General features: G+C 32.1%; 1 protein-coding gene across 1 annotated transcript; it reads right to left on the minus strand.

Moving 5' to 3' along the window:
* Positions 1 to 209: 209 nt before the first annotated feature.
* LOC18044577 lies at positions 210 to 1293 on the minus strand. The gene is made up of 2 exons (XM_006436020.2): positions 484 to 1293; positions 210 to 324 (listed from the first exon to the last, which is right to left on the minus strand). The coding sequence occupies exons 1-2, from the start codon at positions 1102 to 1104 to the stop codon at positions 229 to 231; spliced, it is 717 nt and encodes a 238-aa protein (XP_006436083.1). The 5' UTR covers positions 1105 to 1293; the 3' UTR covers positions 210 to 228.
* Between the last annotated feature and the right edge of the window lie 17318 nt (positions 1294 to 18611).

Below are 18611 nucleotides of genomic sequence, written 5' to 3' on the forward strand. Positions count from 1 at the left end.
TCGACAATGACATAATTTCTCGAACTTCCGGAATCCAAATTTGACATCCATACATTTGTTTGGAGCCTCAAATTACATAAAATTATTATTTTTACCTCATAAACACACAAAATCAAATATTTAGAAAATAATTAGAAATTCACAATATGTTAGACAATTACAAATATAAATTACATTAATAGCACAAAATAACATTTTTATCCCTTAATAAACATACAATTTTTAACACTAATCATTCATCCCAATAACTCTTTCTTCACGAGGAAGGAAGACGGTAGAGAGAGCTTCATTTGTCTGCAATGAAGCTTTCAACAGCTCCAAAACCTGAGAGTTACAAAAACCATATGCTTTAGCCCAAAACCAATATCAGTGGTTGGGAGAAAAGAGCAACATGGTAGCTTAATTATGCTTTCAAATTAAAATTTTCTGTTATTGAACTCAAAATTCGAACAAGATAAAGATTCTAACTCAAGAACTCCTTACCTCATCAGGGCCAATATCCACAACTCTCTCCTCAAGGGCGCCAATAGCATCCTTAAGTTTGCCTTGTAGCAGGCCAATGCCTGATATCATTGACCCTGGTATCACTGATAAATCATCTGATACCGTGAAAGCGACTGATTTCTTTACTATTCCGCCCTCCAGAACCATGTTCACCTGCCGCAACTCAGAACGCAGAGAATAACCACAACAATGGGGACACGGGGTGTCTATTTGATTTGTCACACAATGATGACGGTTTTGGCAAGCGTAAAACTTTCTCTCCATAGGTTGCGGGCAAGCTTGGGGCTGCAAGAGCGCAGATTCTTTTTCCCATTTTAGAAGCGGCTTTAAGAGCTCAACTTTGTTCTGATTGGGTATCAAGAGAGCTTCACGCAGGTTTTCAAGACTCTGGCAAGGGTTTCCTGTGCAGCCAACCATGCCAGCATTCCTGAGGAGCCTGATTACACTACCAAATGGCATATAAAGGAGATTGAATAGGAGATCCACAAAATCTTTTTCGGCTTCGGCAAACAGGACCTTGTTAGCTGGTTTGTCAATCATTAACTTCAATTTCATCTTCGTTTCCGTGTTTGATGTTGATCTTGTTGCTGCCGTTGCCATGGTCGATGCTGCTGAAGGAAAAAAATAAGTCTTTAGCGAACCTGTAACACAGCGACTACTTGGTAGTAAAATTCACTTATGTGGATGCTGCTGAAGAAAAGAAATAAGTCTAGCGAACCTCTAACACAGCAACTTCTTGGCAATCTTATTCGCCTATGCGGATTATCTACTCTCTTTAGGATGCAAACGTTCTTGCTAAGGTCACTTTCCAAAAAGTAAAGAAAGCTAATAAGTAATAATAACTCGACTGTTACAGCATGCTTTTGATGACTTTGGTGACAACCCTTTTGCGCTGGCTTTCGGTGATTTGTTTTTCTTTTCTTATTTGTTTTACTTTGTCACAATTGCTCTCTTTGTTTTTCTTCTGTCAATTGCTGTCATTTTCTTGCTTTTGTTCTTGGTCTTTAGCCTCCGTTGATTTCGCTGAAAAGAAAAGCTCTCAATTATTAACTTTCATAAATATCTGACAGAAAAGTTCTCAATTATTAACTATTTTCTGTGCTTTGGTTTTGAGGTAGCTAGGTAGACATGAGTGTTAAAATTCCTCAAATGTATTGTGAATGACAAGGTATAAACAAGAAAAAGTGAGAAAAGAAAGAAATGTAATGGATTTATGTGGGAGTATTTTAATAATATCAAAATGAGAAAAGTATAAGAACTAAATAAATGTGTGTGTATACTTATTACATACAAGGTGAGGTTGGCTGTTTATAGCCATGGTCCTATTTGTGTATAAGAGGTGGAAGATCAGAACTTCGGTTTGTATGTTGCATGAACAGAACAAGAGTTCTGCAATGCAATATTAATTAAATTTTTGTACAATAAAGATAAATAGTTCCACAATAAATAGTGAAGTGGAGAGAGACAAAATAATCACAATAAGAAAAACTTTTAGAACCTGCACCGTCAGGGTTTATTTAACCGATAATTGTACATCTTAGATTATTTTATAAGTGTCGACATTGATTTTGATCGATTAGAAAATTAAATAAGTGGGACGATATAAAAAATAAAACACAGACAATTTATTTAGTTCAATGCTTGGCTTACTGATAATTCTATAAAATGCGAGTTATCATGACACTTTTATACTTAAATCAATAATACTTAGAGAGTAAATGATATGTTTTTATTGTATTTTAGTTATATTTTGCATAAGCATCCATTTTAGTTTATTTTAAATAAATTTAGTTTGTTTTAAAATAATTTGTGCTTAAATAATATGCATAATTGTAGGTGACCAGAAGCTTAAATTTCAAGTAAGATGCGGTAGCCGTTGCTGTAGCATTGTTACTGTAGCAATCTTGGAGCAATGACAGAGAAGATTTCGCGCATATCAACTAAAAGATTGCAATTTGAAGTTTCCAAAAAATGGAAGCCCTACACTTCAGGTTTCCCTAATTCTCAGCTATAAAAGAAGCACGCTTGCAAAGGAAAAGAAAGAGTCATCACCTAAGGGAAAAACCGCAAAGAAAACAAAAGAAAAACAAAAATCAAGAGATAGATTGAAGGCTGACATAGGAGAAATTGCAGAGATCAATGGAAATCAGTTCTTTTTATTATCTTTTTTTTTTTATCTATCGGGATGTATTTGATGGTTGAAACTATTTTCTTCATTGTTTTATTACAAATTATGAACTGAATTTGGTTGTAGGTGAGTAATAAACGATCTTAATGGATATTTGACTTGTATACACATGTTACTTTGTGTATGCTATAACATTTTGTGTTAATTGTATTTATTTTAATTTTTTATTTCGGCTGACCATCCATTTAGTGGACACTAGTTAAGAAAGAGACAAAACAATGTCTAACTAGTGGATCTCATTAAGACAATACTTGGTTTTAGATTGTATTTACCAAGTTGAGTAAATCTTGATTTGAATAGGGTCGTGCTTGATCTAAAATTAATGATAAACTAGACATAGAGATTTACCTTGTAGACTAAATGGAGTCTAGATCGTTTAATGTTATATTTAATATTGGTATAACAATTGGTCACTGTTAAGTTGCATTAGATATAAGATATCCAACAGACGACAGCTAATGATGCATGAGAGATTCTGCCCAGTGCTGTAGTAGATGTTGTATCAACGGTACTGTAATTGAAAAAATAGTCAATGTCATTAAGTGAGTTTATTCACTCAACTACTCTATTCCCATTGGTTATATCTTTGTGTTTGACGTGATAATTTTCTTTATTACATTTTAATTAGTTTATTAGTTTCATAAATTGTCTTATTTTAATTTAGAACAAAATTGCACTGTTAAGATTACTGTAACAAGTCTGATAACATCAATTTATGTGGAAATGATTTGAATACTCATTAGTATATTACTTAGTGTATACTTGCACATTGATACCCATACCATTAAAGATTGTGCACACCACTTATGTCTACGGAAATAGAAAGAGCAACTTTCGTTATTGTATAAAAATTACAACAAAGTTTTTTTTTTTTTTTTAGTTATTTGCCTTTTGCTCTCTATGCATTAAAAGCTTCTTATTTATAATATAATTTAGGTATCCTAAATCCTTGAAAACTCCTTATTCTAATATATTGTTACCTCTTAATTAGAGTTTTATCTGAAGTCTATATTTATTTCCTTCTCAAATTGAGTTTTTGAAAATTTTAAATTTTTCTTTTGGGTTTAGATAATGTGTCCTGCATTTTTCTTCTGCAACTGGGCTTTCTTTGACTTCATGATATCTTACTTATATCATGGAGCTCCTTTATTGCTCAAATAACTTTGAGTCTATGACATTTTGTGGGACAATCCAAATTCACCCAACCGCGCTTTCTTTGGATTTGTCAAAGTTGGCGTGCCAAATTCTAGAAGCCCACCAATGTAGAAGTTGTAAATGTTTGAAGGAAAAATGGTTTGGCAACAACTTCTTTTAAAAAAGAATGAGAAGAAGAAAAATAAAATTGAAATATTTGAAGAAGAAAGAAAGGGCAACATAATTTGAAAAGAAAAAAAAATAAAATAATAGAGTGCAGTAGCCAAATTTTGGCTATAAAAAGAGGATGCTCCTCCTCATTTATGTGTCCAATTCTTCTCTTCTTTTTCAGATCTATTTTGAGAGGAGAAAAAAACCAAGTGAAAGTTGAGTGATTAGTGAGTAAGAGATTGTGTGTATTGGGGTATTGGGTAGTGAGTAAAAAATATTACAATATTTTTAATCCTCATTTCATTAGTGAAATATTTTCCTTTTATCTTCGCCCGTGGATGTAGGCTAATAGCCGAACCACGTAATTTTCGGTATCTTCTGTCTATGCTTATTTTTATTTTTCTTCCAATTTCATTTTAGTTGTGGCCCTGCTTCACCTATCGATTTTCTAACAGTGGTATCAGAGTTGCTGGTTGCATTTCTGAAGTTGAGTATAATGTTCACATATATGACATTGTTCACGTATACGGTTACTGTTCATGCAAAACGGTAGGAGCCGATTCTATCAAAGGTAGATCGTGGTGAAAAGTGATAGCGGTAAAATACAAAATTGAGAAGTTTAACGGGAATAATTTCTCGTTGTGGAAAATAAAGATGAAAACTATTTTGAGGAAAAATAATTGCTTGGTAGCAATTGGAGAAAGACCCACGGAGATAACTAATGATAACAAGTAGAATTAGATGGACGACAATGCTATTGTTGATCTATACTTGGCACTTGTGGATGAGGTGTTATCAAGTGTGGCAGAGAAAAAGTCAGCAAATGAAATTTGGGATACTCTCATAAGACTGTATGTAACACCCCAAAAATTACCCATGAAAACACAAGGGTAAAATTGGAATGAAACCTCACATCATTCATTCTTATTAATAAATCTCAAGATAAACAATCATTATTCATACTCCAACTGAATCCTTACATAAAACATATGAAATAAAGCCTCCAAAGTAAAGTCTCTAATCCAAAATAAAAAGTCTAGCCAAATTTAATCTTTAAAGCAACTCCAAAGATCCACTAAGAAAAATTCTCCATCTAAGCACCCACGCCACATTTCTAATCAATCTGCAAAATATTAGAGACGAGGGGTGAGCCGTAAACTCGGTAAGCAAATCCATGCACAATATTTGAAAACTTTTGTCATGTATCGTTAAACATTTTATAACAACATCTTCATTTAGCATAAGGGGTGGATTCATATAAAAACATTAAAACATTTATAAAAACATTAAAGCGTAAACATTGGTAGCTCATGCCTCGTAGTCATCATCATTCATCATTCATCATTCATCATTTAGGGTGTTATACCCTGCATTGTTCCTCATTTAGGGTACTATACCCCACATTGTTCGTAACATCCTTGTGCACAAGATCATCATCATACCAGCAAGCTGGCCATAACATTTCATAACATCATAACATTAACATCATATACATTACTACGGACTATGAGCCAAAACATTTTGAATCCACCTTACATTTTTTCATAAGTAGCATTTAAAGTTTTCTAAAACATTTAAGAACCTTTCTTTGATCATTTAATTCTTTTAGAAAATTCTTTAAGAAAACATTTTGTTTAAGAAAACTAATTTCTTAAGAAAAATTCATTTTAAAATACATTTATATAAATTCATTTAGAAGCGTTTTTATTTTACAAAATTCATTTAAATATTTTAGAAATCAGTTTTGTAAAAATTTCCATTTAAACATAATTTTTGTAACATAAATTGCATTTATTATAGAGCATATCATGCATGAATCTACTTACCTCGATCCGTAGCAATCAATTCAATACCTCAAGAACAACTAACGAGCTCACCCTCGTCCTATAATCATCATAAAAATATTCTTATCAATATCATCTCTAATCTTAAACATAATCTCAATCATCCTTAAATCATAGACACTAATACTACCTTAATACTTATATATATTCTAAACATATCCTATACTTATGAGTATCCTGCACATGCTGATTTTTAATAACCTATACACATGTCGGAAAACCATGAAAATTTACAGAGGCACTATGAACATGCATAGCATTGCATAAAACATTTCACAAAAAATCAGCACAAGTCCAAATCGAGTCAGAATTTTGACTTTTCACCAAAGTAACAAAAACTGTCCAGCACTGACCAAAACAGACCTTTTCCACTTAGAAAATTCATAAAATATTCTTTGGTACTCGAAATAATATGCTTCTTTTTTCTAATTACAGAAGACACATTCAAAAAGCATATAATTAAAAATTCATAATTTTTGGACTCCTGAAACTATTTTAAAACGTTTTATTTCCGAGAACATTTAACCCGTCCAGAAAATTCCAGATTTGAAAACAGAATTTCAAAAATTCGTATCTTTTATTTTACATGCCCAAAAATCGCGATTCCAGTTTTTAAAGACAGAGGAAAGATTGAAATTTCATTATAAAATCCTAACATGGCCTGTAATATTCATAAACTAGCCCAACTGTTACACGTTTCAGCTTCTGAAATTCTGGAAAACAGTTTCCAGATTTGCAGCAGCAATATGTTACGATTTTTAGTAATTCAACCATAAAGAATAAAACTACGAAATTAAACATGCAAGCATAGGAGACATAGATCTGTTGGCACAAAAATCGGCATAATTTTAAAGGATGTGTAACCTTATAGAAAATTTTCCAGAGTTGAGAACCGCTGCTGAAAATCGGAATTTTCCAGCACCAGTAACCCAACTTCGAAAACCCATAACAATTTGCATACTCAGACGATTTCAACACAAAACCTATCAATGGAAAGCCTAGGATGTCTAGTTCCATGATATGTAAGATATTCACGTGATTCTAAATAAAGAAAACGATTTCAAGCAAGGAATAGAGACTGTTCATATCATCACAACATTACAAACACACATATATTACCCAAATCATACTACAAGTAATTAAAGGCAAACAATTCCATAAAAATAAATCATATAAGTCGAAAAAATACTTAATACCTTAAGGCAAACACTAAGAAAAGAAGTGATAAAACTTTCTTTTCCTTCTCCAAAGACTTATATTTCCTTCTTTTCTTTCTAGGGTTTGTAACGGTGTAAAAATAAAAAACAGCTTCTTAAAAAGATGGTTTTCTCTTAAATACTTGGTAATTAATAAATATTTTTTAAAAAACTAATAATTTACGTAACTTATTTAAAACAATCCGATAAATTTTACTCACACACAAACACTCAAAAATAACTATCCTACTCAATTTAATAAGGGCAAAAGAGGATAAATAAATAAATAAAATTGGGCGTTACACTGTATAAGGCCAAGTCGCTACACAACAAGATCTTCTTGAAGAGAAGACTTTATATTCTTTGAATGGCAAAATCTACATCAGTGACTGACAATATCAACATCTTAAAGACTCTTTTTTCCACAACTCACAACGCTAGGTCATAAAATAGAGGAAAATGAACGTGCAGAGCTTCTACTTTAGAGTCTACTATATTCGAATGATCCACTCATCATCAATCTGAAGAACAAATCCAAGCCTAGTCTTCAACGATGTTGCAGCCTCAGTATTAAATAAGAAGAGCAGGTGAAAAAATAAATAAGACCGGTAAGTAAGTTCACAATAAGCAGAAGCATTATCGATGACGAAAGGGAGATCAATAGAATGTGGCCCCGTGGGAGTCACAATCATGGTAGATTAAAGTCAATAAGTCAGAAGAATATCAAATGCTATAATTATGGCAAAAAAGGGCATATAAAAAAAGAGTTTTGGAACAACCAGAAAAGAAGAAAGAGTAAAGATCCTGAGTCATCAAATGCTCAGGGGTGTGTGGCAAGTATCTCCGATGATTGCAAAATTCTCTACAGCAACAACCGCTCTAGAAGGCAGAAAACGACTATATGAAGTTTGGCTTATAGACTCATGAGCTACCTGGCACATGACCTCTCGGAGAAAATGGTTCCACACATATAAACCTATCTAAGAAGGATCTGTATACATGAGTGATGATCATGTTTTGGAGATAGCTGGTATTGGTACTGTCAAAATAAAAATATTTAATGGTACAATTCATACAATTGAAGAGGTACAGTATGTCAGCAGTCTGAAGAAAAATCTATTATCGTTGGGACAAATAGATAGTTTTGCGTGTAAAACCCATGTTGAAAATGAGATTATGAAGATTGCCAAAGGCTCACTTATTTTGATGAAAGAGGAAAAGACTGGTGTTAATCTATTCATGCTCAAATGAGAAATACTCCAGGAAGTTAATGTGTGTGTCCATCAAATGAAGAAGAATCAGCGATGATGTGCACCTTAAACTTGGCCACATGTCAGAACAAGGTTTAGAGATTCTCTCTGAACGAAAGTTGCTTTCGGGGCTCAAATCATTCAATTTATCATTTTGTGAGTATTGTGTTGTAAGTGAGCAATATAGATTGAAGTTCGGCAGATATATTGCCAAAAGTAAATGCATTATAGACTTAGTCTATTTTGATGTTTGGGAATTACCAGACATATCAATGGGAGGTACAAAGTACTTGGTGACTTTTATTGATGATTATTCTAGAAGATGTTAAGTGTATCCAATCAATAAAAAGTAAGATGTGTTTTTCAGTGTTCAAAGAATTCAAAGTGCGGGTTGAACTTGAATACGGGAAAAAGATAAAGTACTTGAGGACAGATAACGGTGGAAAGTATACAGATGGCGAGTTTCTTGCATACTGTAAGCAAGAAGGTATCTAAAGACAATTCACAGTGGCATACATTCTTCAACAAAATGGAATGACAGAGCGGATAAACAAGACTCTTACAGAAAAAATAAGAGTTATGTTGAGAACTGCTGGTGTACTCAACTCATTCTAGGTAGAAGTAGCCAAAATTGTCTATTACATGGTTAATCGATCTCTATCAATAGCATTTGACTTAAAAATACCGATGGAGATGTGGACAGGAAATTCAGTTGATTACTCTCATTTACATGCATTTGAATGTCCTGTGTATGTAATGTATAATACCCAAGAAAGAAGAAAAGCTGGATCTAAAATCTAAAAGATGTGTCTTATTGAGGTATGCTGATGGAGTGGAGGGGTATCATCTGTAGGATCATACTGCCACAAGATTATCATTGGTAGAGATGTTATCTTTATAAAAGATCAATTGCATCGAAAAGATGGGGACGATAGCATTGTAAAAAAAAGTCAGAGGGTGTATTAGTATATGTGAAAAGTAATTTAGGAATAGAAGATTCAGATTCTTTTGAAGCAACATCAGAGCACGAGGAATAGGAACTAGTCGAGTTCGAGGCTCTAAAAGTTTGTCAGTCAACTCGTGAGAGATGATCGCCAGTGTGGCACTTGGAATATGTTACAGAGATCAATATTGTATACTGTCTTCTAACAGAGGATGGAAAGCCATTAACTTTTCATGAAGCTTTAAACAGTCCAGATGTTCCTTTGTCGATGACAGCAATATAGAAAGAAATTAAAGATCTACACAAAAATAAGACATAGGAACTTGTACTACTACCGCGCGAAAGAAAAGTCATGGGAAATAAATGAGCCTATAAGATCAAGCGTGATAGCAATGACCAAGTAGAGCGGTATCGTGTAAGATTGGTGGTAAAAGGATATGCTCAGAAAGAAGGTATTGACTTCAATGAGATATTTTTTCTGGTAGTTCGACTTACGACAGTCAAAGTAGTCTTGGCAATGTGTGTTATATTTGACCTACATTTAGAGTAATTAGATGTGAAAACTACATTTCTTCATAAAAAAAACTTGAAGAAGAGATTTATATGCTCTAACCAGAAGGTTTTACTTAAGTAGGCAAAGAGAACTTGGTTCGCAAGTTGAACAAATCTTTATACGATCTCAAACAGGTGCCAAGGTATTGGTATAAGAGATTTGATTCCTTCATCATGAGCCTTGGATAAATAGATTTAGTTCAGACTATTGTGCATATTATATGAGGTTTAAGGATAATGATTTCATCATTTTGCTTTTGTATGTGGTTAACATATTGGTAACAAGCCGTTAAAGAATTAAAGACACAGTTAGCTAGGAAGTTTAAAATGAAGGATTTGGGACCAGCAAACAAGATTCTAGGGATGTAAATTCACCAGGACAGAAATAACATGAAGATTTGACTTTCTCATAAGAATTACTTGAAAAAAAATCTTAAAGCACTTCAATATGCAAGATTGTAAGTCAATTTCTACTCTACTTCCTATTAATTTCAAGTTATCCTCAAGTATGTGTCCTAGCAATGAAGCAAAGATGAATGATATGTCTCGAGTACCGTATGCATTAGCAGTGGGAAGTTTAATGTTCACTATGATTTGTACAAGATCGGACATTGCACAAGCAGTGGGAGCAGTCAGTCGATACATGGTGAATCAGATGTTATATTATGTTATGGAAGATCAGAGTTTACTGTTAGAGGTTATGTGGATTCATATTTTTCAAGAGACCTTGATAAAAGAAAATATACTACTGGCTATGTGTTTACACTTGTGGGAGCAGCTATAAGTTGAATTTTGAAACCGCAGACCGTTGTGATCTTATCTACAACAGAAGTAAAATATGGCAGCTACACAAGCTTGCAAGGAAGCTATTTGGATGCAAAGGTTATTGGAGGAGCTCGGGCACAAACAAGAGAAAATTCGTGTGTTTTGTGACAATGAGAGTGTCTTGCACATTGCAAGGAATCCAACATTTCATTCCATAACAAAGCACATAAAAGTATAATATTACTTTGTTCGAGAAGTAATGGAAGATGAAAGTGTGGATTTACAGAAAATCTATACAAAAGAGAACCTAGCAGATGTTATGACCAAGCCAATCAATGCTGACAAGTTTGTATGGAGTAGATCCTCATGTGGCCTAGCAAAAACGCAAGTAATGTGACAACATCGAAGTATAAAGGATGGTGTGGAGATTGATTGGTTCTCAATCAAATCTCCAAGTAGGAGAATGTCAAAGTTGGCGTGCTAAATTCTAGAAGCCCACCAATCTAGAAGCTGTAAATATTTGAAGGGAAAATGGTTTGGCAACAGCTTCTTTTGAAAAAAGAAAAAGAAAAAAATGAAGCTAATATATTTGAAGAAGAAAGAGGGAGCCGGATAGTTTTAAAAGAAAATAATAATAATAATAATAATTAAAATAATAAAATGCATAGTAGCTAAATTTTGACTGTAAAAGGAGGATGCTTCTCCTCATTTCAACGTCCAATTCTTCTCTTCTTTTTCAGATCCATTTTGAGAAGAGAAAAAGTCAAGTGAGAGTTGAGTGATTAGTGAGTGAGAGATTGGGTGTATTGGGATACTGGGTAGTGAGTCAAAAATATTACAATATTCGTAATCTTGATTTCACTAGTGAAATATTTTCCTTCTGTCTTCACTCGTGGACGTAAACTAATAGTCGAATCACATAATTTTTGGTGTCCTCTATGTGTGCTTATTTTCATTTTTCTTCTAATTTCATTTTAGTTGTGGCCCTGCTTCACCCATCGATTTTCTAACAAGTCTCATGATATCTTACTTATATCATGTAGCTCATTTCTTGCTCAAATAACTTTGGCTCTATGACATTTTGTGTGACACTCTAAATTCACCCAAGAATTGGAATAGGAATTTGGAATGAAGCCTCTTAACATTAAATCTTATTACTATTTCCAAAAGAAAATCAATAATATCCAATAATGTCCATAGCCGAAACATAATCTCTAAAACAATAAATATAACAATTATCCTTCAATACCAAATTCATCTCTAAGTAAAAACTAAAGTAATGATACTTTATTCATCACGAAAATGACTAAAGTGTTCAACTAACAAATCATTTTCTCTAAACCAAAAGGCCCACATCTCTAAAATTAATCTGCAAAATATTACAAATAAGGGGTGAGCCGTTAACTCGGCAAGTAAACTCATATGTAAGGTTACTAATACGATAAAATGCATAATAATTATTATGAAGTGTCATAAATGAGAAATTAGTAATCATTTTATAATCTAATACATATGTAAAATAAAAATTATAATCAATTAAGCCATAACATGATAATCATTTTTAATAAATAAATCATTTAAGAAATCATTTATCAATAAAATTCCATTTGTTCAGTTTGCTCATGCCTCATGGTGTCACATGTATTCTTGGTGACCCGGCTAGTAGTTTAGTATGTCATCTGTAATCCCAGTGACTTGCCCAGTAGTTCAATTGGGGTACTTTACCCTGCAATAATCGTCAATAAGTGCACGCAATGCGGTTAGTTGTTCAATCATATCAGTAACGGTAACTATAGACAATAAACCAAAACCTTAAAATAATTTTCAATCTTTCAATATCAATCATTCAATATCAATCATTCAATAATAGATCAATAAAAACTGTTATAAGAGATTTAATTGGCAAAACTTTGCAAATTATTTTTAAGGAAAACAATTTATAGAACACAAGTATTTTAAAGACATTTTAAAAACAAATCTAAAAAAATTTAAATAAACTTTAAACCAAAATGTAACTCATTATTATAAACAATGATAATAAAATACTTTAAACAACAAATTGCTAAAATATATGAACAACAATATTCTTGTCATACATAATTACATATATATAACAAATACTATACATGAATTAACTTATTTCGATCCGAAGCAACTAACAATAACCCAAACACACGAGTTCATTCTTGGCCTATAATTATCAAGATGAGATTCTTATTAATATCATATACAATTCTGGCTTTAATAGGATACACAACATCCTTAAATCATTAACTCCAACTCAAGTATATCAATTTACCAAACTACATTCGACCATCTTATAGGAGTTGATTTCTAGTGTGGTAATAATTTTTATATTATTTTAATACTTCTATAACTTAATTTTATGTTAAATTATATTATATATTAATTTTTATCTTACTTTTTGTATTTTATCATTGTATGAATATTGGGAATATTTAAGTGAAACGAAGCGAAAAGAAGAAACAAATTGGAGTATAATGAAAACAATCACTAGTGGTGGAAGAAAAAAGGAAAATAAATAAAAATAAATAAATCAAGGAAGATTTAATTAACCATTAAGCATGCATGCATGTGGGGAGCATTAAAGAATTAATTGACAATTTAAATGATTCACGTGCATGGGCTTAAAAGGTGGGCTAGATTTGTTTTGTTTTAAAATCCTTTTGATTTAAGGATTCAGGGGCTGAGCAATATAAAAGGAAGAGAAAAAAACCGAGAGGTGGGAGCAGCCACAAGAACCACAAGCCGAAGAAAGAAGAAAGGAAGCAGCAGCCGCACTTTTAAGCAAAAGTCGAGAGTAGCAAGAATAATTTGGAGGAGGAAGACGCATTAATTCTTGAGTTTTTCTTTCTCTTTTCTCAATTGTCTTTTTTGAATGTTCCCAATTAAATTCATGGATTCTCTTTATATTCTCATTAACTAATTTATTTTGCTAGGGCTACGATGTAGCCTAACTATGAAAATTTAATTTCATAAATCTATTTTATTTTTAGTTTATTATTACATGGTTGAGTGTTCATTATTGTGTTTAATACTTTTAAATATCCAGCTAATATTTAAATGATTTAAGGATACATAATGAGACCGAGAGGAGATTTAAGTATTTTTGCTCTATGTAATGGATGCAATGAATTGAACGAAAGATAGAGATGTGCCAACGTGATTCATGCAGTTTTTCTAAGAATTTCCATAGAGTTTAATGAATCTTTGCATATTTAAATTCACATAGCGATATAATAGGTTGATATGTGAAGGTATTTTTAATATTACTCGAGAGATTATATTGAATAGATTAGGAAAATTCACTATCAACATGGGTAATAAACTTTAATAGCATAGATGGAGGATTAAATTGGATTGGTTATGGTGAAATCAAATGTCCTAATGTCTTAATCTCTTAGTGATTTCTATTACTGCTTGCATATTTATTTTATTTTATTTTTTAATCTAAATCCGCTTATTCGATTGTTCAAATAAATTAGGGTTAGAATAATTTCGATAGCTAATAGGATATACAATCTCTGTGAGACGATACTCTACTTTTCATTATATTACTTGTACGAACTGGTACAGTTGCTAATTTGTGCATCAATTTCTAATTAGCTATAAGTATGTTAGAAAAATCATAAATATTAGCAAAAAAAACTATTATAAACATATTGGCATCCAATATAAAATTTCACAAAATTAATTCGAGTATAAAATGACCCCTAAAAATTTATTTTTCCACAAAAACATCAAAACTGTCTAATGGCGATATAAACAAAGGTATGCTGATTCAAAAATTTATAACTTCAATTATACATGTATCAAAATAGCAATTCAAACTTTGAGGATTAGAGGAAATAGTGGAATTAGAAATAAAATTTATAAGGTATTTAGTGATGAGAAAGTAACCTAAACTAACTTCAATATCAACCTTCACAATTTTGGGGATAGTTTCTAGGATTATGTCAATCCAACTCTATGAATTTTAATGATTTTAATATAAGGTTAAGAATTACAAGTTTTAACATACTGAAACTAGACATATATGCCTATCAAAATACAAATCACATAATGTTTAAAGTTCATTTGAATTATGATTTATGAAATAAGTTATAGAAGTGGGAACTATTACTGGAAGTCAGAATTTTCCAATACTAGTGCTCCAAGTTCAAAAAAATCAAAACAATTAACATACAATGAGTTTTTGAACAATAATTATATGGATAGAAAGATAAAGATATCTAGTTAAAAAACTAACATAAAATCAATGAAAATAGCAGTTATAAAGCATTTAATCTATATTAATTGTCCACAATTTTAGGATAATACATATACATGATAACATTATTTTCACTTAATAACAACATAAATCAATCCATGATCATGCTTTCACAATTTTATCAATATACCACACAAGATCATTCAATTAATTACATAGAATCATACATAAAAATAGAAATTTAAAGATTATAAATACTTACTTCTCTAAGAAGAAATTCACTCAAGACTATACCTTTGAAACTTAAAGCCTTTGCTCAAACACTTCTTGGAAAATTTTTAAATACAAATGAGGGGGGGTATTTATACAATATCAAGGCACATAAGAGCCACACAAAAAAAAAAAATACATGAAATTAAAATACAACCAAACTTAATCATTCAATATAATTACTCCACCCCACCACTTTATCTAATTAACTAAACTTTAATCATTCAATATAAGTACTAACATAAAATAATATATTATATAAAATACATGTAAAAGAAAAGAAATCAAAATGAAATTTTAATCATTCACTTACATATTATAAGTATAAAATACTCTATTCTATAAGATATGTATATGAAAAAATGGAACAAATTTCAGGTTTTACATTTTGATCACGCTTTTTTGCATGCAGAAGCATGCTTGCTCTCTTGTTTTAATTATTTTGGTTCCATAACATCTGGTTTATGTCATGTAGCTTCTTTCTTGCTCAAATTATTTTGGCTCCATGACATCTTGCATATGTCATGTAGCTCTTTTCTTGCTCAAATTACTTTGGTTCTATGACATCTTACTTATATTATGCTTCTTGCATGCATGCTTTCTTATTTTCTCCAACATACTTCTTATATGCCTTATGTGCATGTTGTCTTGTTTTCTTCTGACAACAATTGTCCCCTACTCTTCGAAACTTGACTTTTAAAGAAAATATACATGTGTGTGTGTGTGTGTGTGTGTGTGTGTGTGTGTGTGTGTGTGTGTGTGTGTGTGTGTGTGTGTCTATATGTATTTACAAATATATATACTGACCACTATTGAAGGAGTCGTCTCTTTTTTTCTTTTCTAAGTGTAGATCACTTGAGTTCTTGGTGAGCACTGGTCTCTCTCTCTCTCTCTCTCTCTCTTCTTTTTTTTTTTATGCGTACACTGTCTTGTTTTCTCCTGATAATAGTTTCCCGAAACTTACTTTTAAAGTTGAAAAGAGCTAACTAGATTCCCATATATATACTCACCAATATTGAAGGTTTTTCTCCCATGCAAAAGTCATCTATTTTTTTTTTTTAAGTTTAGATCACTCAAATCCTTGGTGTGTATTGATTATTTCTTAATTCTTCGCTTGACATCTTTAGTTAACACATAAGCAATGTCTTCAGACTCTGAGGATTCCTATAACCCTGTCTTTTGTGAATACCCTGTTGAAGACAATGACTATAAGCTCGTAAATAACCAATCACCCCTTGTTGTAAATTTTAGCCCTACCTATTTTTTCCCTTCTTCTACTTCTACCGACCTTGACTAGAGTATTGATGAAGTAGGTAATTGTTGTAGATTTTTTAGCTCAAGTGTTATTGGTGTCAATGTGTAAGTGTACACAACAAGTAATAAAGTGATGAGTAACCAAGATCATCTCCACAGATTGATGCTACTAGAGCTGCTACAGCAATCTCAACAATGTAATCTCTTTTCTAACTAAAAAAAAAAATCAATTGACTAAAAATAGTAATAATGCCAACATAAAATGTAGAGATAATAAAACTAAAATTCACGTTAAACACAAGGTTGAATCAATGAACAAGTGGTAGTTGAGTGAGCAAATTCTCTTAATGGGATTGACTGTTTAGTGCCTATTAAGTTCAGTTGCTACAGCATATGCTACAGCACTGGGCTGAATTCTCATGCATCCTTAGCCGTCGCATGTTGGATATCTCATATATTTATGCAACCTAACAGTGACCAGTTGTTATGTCAACATAAAATATGACATTACAAACTTAGATTCTCTTTACCCTACAAGGTTAATCCCTATATCTAGTTCATTACAAATCTTAAATCAAGCACAACCCTTTTAGGATTCAAGTTGAGACTCGATCCAGGAAACTCAATTTAAGACCAAATATTACTATAATATGTTCCACTCAGACAGGTCATGTAGTGGCTTTCTCTTAACTTGTGTCATTAAGTGAGAGGTCAACCGAAATAATGAGTGTAATATTATTTATTAGAGTAAAATGCTACAGTAGATGTGTAGCAACTCATGTGAACAGTCAAAAACCCATATATATAATTTGTCACTTAACTACAATTAAATTCAGCTCATAACTTGTAAAAGAAAAACAAACGATGAAGTTCCAGCCATCAGATACATATTTTCAACCAAAGAATAAAGAAGAAGAACAAGAATCGAATGAGAAAAGTTGAATCCCAAATATTCTACAGATTTTGTTCTTGGTGCAGACTTGTGTCCTTCTCTTCAATCTTCTTCTTTGTTTCTTTCATGTTCTTCTTTCAGTCATGATTGACGCCCTCCTCTTTTCTTATTATGTGTGCTCATTTTATAGTTGAAAATTAGGGTAAACGGAAGCTTAGGTCGCGTATCTTCCCGATTAGGAAACTGCAGATCGTAATATTCTGTAAAATTCTCTCTGTCGTTGTTCTAGGATTGCTACAGCAATGACAATATTGCTACAACAACGATTGCTACAGCAACTGCACTGTTCCAGATTTGTTTCAATTCTTCTATAGCCAAGTTCTTTTCATCTTTTGCAAGCCTATTACAGTAGCATTCCTTTTTTGAAATTTGAGCTTCCGGTCACCTACAATTATGCATATGATTTAAGCACAAATTATTCTAAATCAAACAAAATTTATTAAGAATAAACTAATATGAATGTTTATGCAAAATATAACAAAAAAATGCAATGAAAACATATCATTTACTCTCTAAGTAATCTTGATTTAAATCTAAAAGTGTCATGATAACTCTCATTTCATAGAGTTATCAGCAATCACATACATGAGATGTCACTTGAATCTTTTGGATCTTTTATAGTAAACCCAATTCCATCTCTCTTGACAGGGTTAGAGAAAATGAAAAACCTAACCATCCTCCTCCAAAAGCTGTCACCATGCATTCAAAATTTTTCACATATGATATTAGACTTCTTTTCCACCCTTACCTTAGGTGCATGCTTTGTTATTTTAGGTGTGCTCTTGCTAAATTGAGCGCACTCGTTTGATGCACTATGATAAGCATATATATTCTCTAGTGATTTTGCTTCATATCACTACTTTTAATAAAACGATAATGTCATGTAATAATACAATTCTTTTATAGTCCCATTTTCTAGGCATAATGATGAGAAGTAGATTAATAAGCATTCTCTTACCAAGATTAGTAGGAGATTGAGAGACAAACCCACCTTTCAAGATGTAGGGTCATCTTCACAAGTGTCTATCATTACTAGGCACCTTCAGTAAGAAAATTAGGAAAATATCTTATAATTGGAAAATAACCAATAATGAAGTAGAATTTCCGGCTTGATCATTGGGAAGAATGGTGCAAGAGTTCTAGGTTTGGTTCATCTCATGCAAGATTTGAAACATTATATTATGTGCAAAAAACAGACACATGTAGCTGAAGCCCTCTGAAAGATATCTCGTTTGTAACACGCAACCATCCTACATCAGTCCTCCTCACTTAGAAAAAAACTCGTCTTCGAGTTTGGCTTGTACAACGCCTCATCATCTAGGTGATAGTCAAACAGATCAGCCACATTGAGTGTGAG

Source organism: Citrus clementina, unplaced genomic scaffold (assembly GCF_000493195.1).
Source record: "Citrus clementina cultivar Clemenules unplaced genomic scaffold, Citrus_clementina_v1.0 scaffold_4, whole genome shotgun sequence".
NCBI lineage: Eukaryota > Viridiplantae > Streptophyta > Magnoliopsida > Sapindales > Rutaceae > Citrus > Citrus x clementina.

Bases quoted from the DNA above. Each gene is read 5' to 3' on its own strand.
- LOC18044577 (XM_006436020.2), bottom strand. From the start codon at position 1,104: ATGGCAACGGCAGCAACAAGATCAACATCAAACACGGAAACGAAGATG. The intron at 325-483 runs GTAAGGAGTTCT...TGTAACTCTCAG, and splicing joins TGGATATTGGCCCTGATGAG to GTTTTGGAGCTGTTGAAAGC.